This window comes from Fulmarus glacialis, unplaced genomic scaffold, assembly GCF_000690835.1.
Source record: "Fulmarus glacialis isolate BGI_N327 unplaced genomic scaffold, ASM69083v1 scaffold8224, whole genome shotgun sequence".
Classification (NCBI taxonomy): domain Eukaryota; kingdom Metazoa; phylum Chordata; class Aves; order Procellariiformes; family Procellariidae; genus Fulmarus; species Fulmarus glacialis.
Window position 1 is genome coordinate 2,864 of NW_009207356.1, and position 4,440 is coordinate 7,303.

Here is a 4,440-nt window from a genome sequence, read left to right on the forward strand (position 1 = left end):
TAACGGAGTGTGGCTGAAGTGCTCACTTCTTGGGAATCTGAACCTTTGCCTCTGAGTACCTCTGACTGCATACGGGCAGCTGGAAAGGGACGTGACACCGCAGGTACAGCCGGGAGCGCTGCGGTGAGCAGTCGGAGCTCCCTGTCGTGAACGGTGACAAAGCACGTGATGCGTTTGAAGCAGTTGGGATGTCGTATGTAGTAAAAACCTCCTCCCTGACAAAAGGTTTCTAATTTATAGCAGAGCACTGTCCTGTCGTTGGCACTCGTTCTCGGCTTTTGGAAGTTGGCATGATGGGCTCCTTGCGTGCTGCAGGATTCTCTATGATTGTGGCCAGCTGAATGCCACCTGGATGGTTTTCCTCGGTGTTCTGCATCAGTTGGCTCTGCCTGCCGAGCTCCTCCAAGGCGTACACCGCGCTTTTGGTCCACACCTTCCCATGGTCTTGTTCGGAGGTCCCGTTTCGCCCTTGCAAACGCTCGCGTCTCCTGCGGCAGAGGAGGTGCAGGCAGCCGTAGAGGAGGATTGTGGCGATGATGAGGAGCAGGACGCCGCTGGCGAGCCAGATGCCCAGCGCCAGCTCTTTCTTGGTGTTGCTCACGGATGCCGGGTCTCGTTCCAGCGTGTTAAAAACTCTGCACTGGTCGCTGGAGGGGTTTGCGGACTGGCAGGTGACGCACAGGGTGTATGTTGTCAGTGGAGTTAGGTTTTCAACAACAAAGGAGGAGCGACTGGTGGGCACTCTCTCTTCCTTCTGAAAGCTCTTTCTCGAGTAACTCGAGAGCATGCTGTTCCAGTTAGGGTGGTACATGACGCTGTAAAAGCTGTCGGCACAACTGGCCATTTTTGGCCAAATTACCATTGCGGTGTTTCCTGTGATGTTTTGGACGGTTATTCCCATCGGGATGTTGCTTAGGTAGGTTTTTTTCTCTCCCGGTGCTGATCTCGCTGCGGAAAGGGGAGGTGTTCGTTTCCCAGGGAGGTAACTGAGAAGCTGCAGCACTGGAGATGTCGTGTGGATCTTAATCGTAGTGCTCTGTAATTTAGGAAGGGAGTTCATTAGGAAACTATGCTCTTATTGTTGGTACTGCTGCGTCAAAGTGAGAGTTGGCAGTTCATAAAGTTTGGAGTATTTTAAACTGTGTACTTTTTTTCCCCAAGTGAAAGGCTAGATGTACGCTTATAGAAATTCAACCGGAGCTGCTGCCTGTCCAGGTGATCAGTTGTATCTTGTCTCCCTGAGAGACGGTGTGCTTTGCAGAATTTGCAGTTGGGGAACCACTTCCATTCGCAGGTTTTTTTCAGATGACTGTGCACTTGCAACGGGAGTCAAGGGGGTGCTGGCCCTCATCCCCCATCCCGTTCAAAATTTGCCTCTATGTCAACTGCCTCCGTATTTGGGACAGTCCCTAGAATAAGGTCACTGGATATTTTTGTCTTACGGAATTTGTGGTTAGGTAATGTTACAGGAAACAAAACCTCTTCAAGACTGTAAAGGGGAGAGGTGAATACGCTTTGTACTTCTGAAATATATACCCCTCCCACAGGGAAAAACAAGCGATCAGAAGTTTAAAGAGGTGCATTAATAAATGCCTCTCTCCTTTGGAGCAGTGTTTGAGTATTCTCTTTAATAGAACAAACAGTTTTAATAGGAAAAAAGTTTAATATTTAACGTAATTTTATGTTAAGAGTCAAACTCTCATAAAAAAAAGTCATTGAAATCTAAACTGAATTGAACCACTGTCTGGTTTGGCATTAAACTAAAGACTGACAGATTGACCATCCAACTAATTAACTCTTTACCTGTCACACAAAATACTTGCCTAGTGAGTATGTTGATAAGTGGGGTTTGGATTTCTTTGTTTGTTTGTTTTTTAAAGGAAAGAAATGCAGCATTTGCTTTTCTCTCTAGTCTGAGTATCTTGCATTTTATTTTACTTATTTGGTGTTTTCCATAATCTCAAAGCTTGCTTTTGAGAGCAGTGAATTTTCTTATGTTAAGTGGCAACTGAGGGGTGGCAGGAGTGGATCTTGAGGGATAAATTCCTCTGGCCATCCACAAGTCTTGATTTTTGCTTGTGTCAGTTGAAAAACAAAACAGTATGTGGAAACATCACCAGATATTATTTTGTCTCCAATGTAATTTTACATCAGTTTCTTACTCGCCGATACTCTCCGTCTTTTGCTGGTGAGTTAGCACACCTGTAGCCACTGCTAGAGCAGCGGCTGTGATGATTGTACATTGGTGGCATCAGCGTCACAATATTTAGTCTTGATGCTAGTCAGCCTCTTGGAAAAGCTTTCTCAAGCTGGGCTTAGTTGGTGAAGTACACCTTTCACTGTAGATACCCTTTGGGTAGATAGTGTTTTTTAAAAAAATAACTAATACACTTTTCTGCTACGTGCTACGTGATTGTATGTAATTCTATAGTCTGTCTGCCCTGAACTAATACTCCTCCTCATAATAAAATTAACATTAGAAAACCTGCCAATATTTTGAGATTCTGAGTTTGTGTTATCACTGTAAATAGTGTAAGGAAAACATCTATTTTCTGCAATTTTTTAAATGCTTCTATTAAAGATTATCTTCCTTTCAGGACAAAAAGTTGGCTTCCGCCTTGGTAGACTTTTAATTAGAATTGTTATTTTATAACAAAACAAACCTTATTAGCAGCCAGTGGATATTTTCATTCATTGGGTTGGTTTTTTTTATTTTACAGTTGTGAGGGTAGATTTTTCAAAAGCGCCTACCTCGGCAATTTAATCTGGTTCTCTTGTAGTTTAATACTCAGTTTCTAGTGGCACTCGTGTGAAAGTTTTTTCCACTGTGAAAGTTTCTTGCTTTTTTTATGAACATAAATTCCCATGACAGTAATGCTGTATTTCATTGTTTATGTCTTCGTTATAAAAATTACTTTTTTTTTTTTTTTAATGATGGGGTTTCAGATGCTAAGTCTCCTGGCTAAATAACGATTTGCCATTGAAAATTTTCCTGATTAAGAAAGCTCACAACATTTGCTCATAACATATTCTGAAATTATTCTGTAATACTTTTATTGTGTTTTATACTAGATAGGAGGCTGGAAAAATATATATTATTTTAGTGGGATCTTGATTGTTACATTACATTAATAGTAAGAATTCTGTGACTATTTATGTATGAAAATTGTTGCTCGAGGCTTTTGGATTATACTTACTGGGAACTGGGAAGAAAAAGATGTATGTTCATTTTCATTACAATGTAAAACCTTAGATATGACTGATCTGGGTAGATGCTGCCTTTCTAATCATGTGGTAAGTGCACCCTTTTTGATACAGCAACAATATAAAGGAATTGAGTTTGCTATCGAATAAACTTATGAGACAGACACATTTTGGCATCTACCCAACTTCTGCAGGTATTAAAATCAGGCACAATAGTAAAATCAGAGCTTTTACTTGCTCATTTGTCTTCTCTTTAGCTGGTAAATCCCAATTACTTAAAATTATAATTTATTTTTATAGAACACTTCCTAACACAGTCTAGAAACAATAGTTTCATCCTCACAGCAGTAAGTTGAATGTTTGGATTTTAATTAAAAAACAATAATGCTGTTTTTTTATTATTACAAAACATCAATTATTAGAAGATACATAATTACTGGCATGCAAATGTTTGGAAAACCCATTTCATGTTTTATAGATTATAAAGTCAGTACTTACCGTCACTTCCTGACGGAAATTTCAGAACAGAGTTTTCATACGGTGATGCTGCTGCGAAAATGACATAAACACTGAATTTTCTGTATCCTTTTTCACATGAGTTATTTCCTGCCTGATCTCTGCTTGCCAGTTTGCTTTTTCTTCCCCCCAGATTCCCTGGACTGAATTCTCACTGCTTGGTGCTTTCAGTTTTGTTCTCCGATGCTGCTGGTGGCATGGTTTCTTTGTCTCTTCCACTTAAATTTATGCAAGAGCACACCTTGTCTAAAGATGCTGTTGCCTTGCTTTTCAAAGAACATAGAGGAGAAAAAATAATGTCTTTTCCCCCCTCTCTTGCTTGCCTCCCCTTGGACAGCGTGCTGCCTGAACATCCCTGTTATATGCTCTTGTGCCTGTACCAATGATGCTGTGAGTGATTAATGTTAGCACTTTGATGACATCAGCAACTAGCAAATCTCTCTCCTTTTTTTATTTGATTTAAGTAGGGGGAGGGAGCAAGCATAGCTTAAAAAAAAAAACCCCACAGAGCTCCCTCTCTCTTTCCTTCCCTTCCTCCCCCCCCAACTTTGTCAGTGGCTTCTTCCCTAAGCATTTTATGCTTTTGTGCATCATGGGGGGGGAAGCGGCGGTGGCGTGTGATGGTGTTTTCTAATCTCTTGTCACAGTTTATAAAGCTCCGCTCATCCAGTATTTACAGATGGACCACTTTAGGTACTTCCCCATGAGGGTTACATTAAA

General features: G+C 41.1%; 1 protein-coding gene across 1 annotated transcript; it reads right to left on the bottom strand.

Annotated features, from left to right (window-relative positions):
• Positions 1-229: 229 nt before the first annotated feature.
• On the bottom strand, positions 230-4,033 carry LOC104075525 (fibronectin type III domain-containing protein 9-like). Its single transcript, XM_009576060.1, has 2 exons — positions 3,703-4,033; positions 230-1,036 (listed from the first exon to the last, which is right to left on the bottom strand). The coding sequence occupies exon 2, from the start codon at positions 899-901 to the stop codon at positions 230-232; it is 672 nt and encodes a 223-aa protein (XP_009574355.1). The 5' UTR covers positions 902-1,036; positions 3,703-4,033.
• Positions 4,034-4,440: the final 407 nt, after the last annotated feature.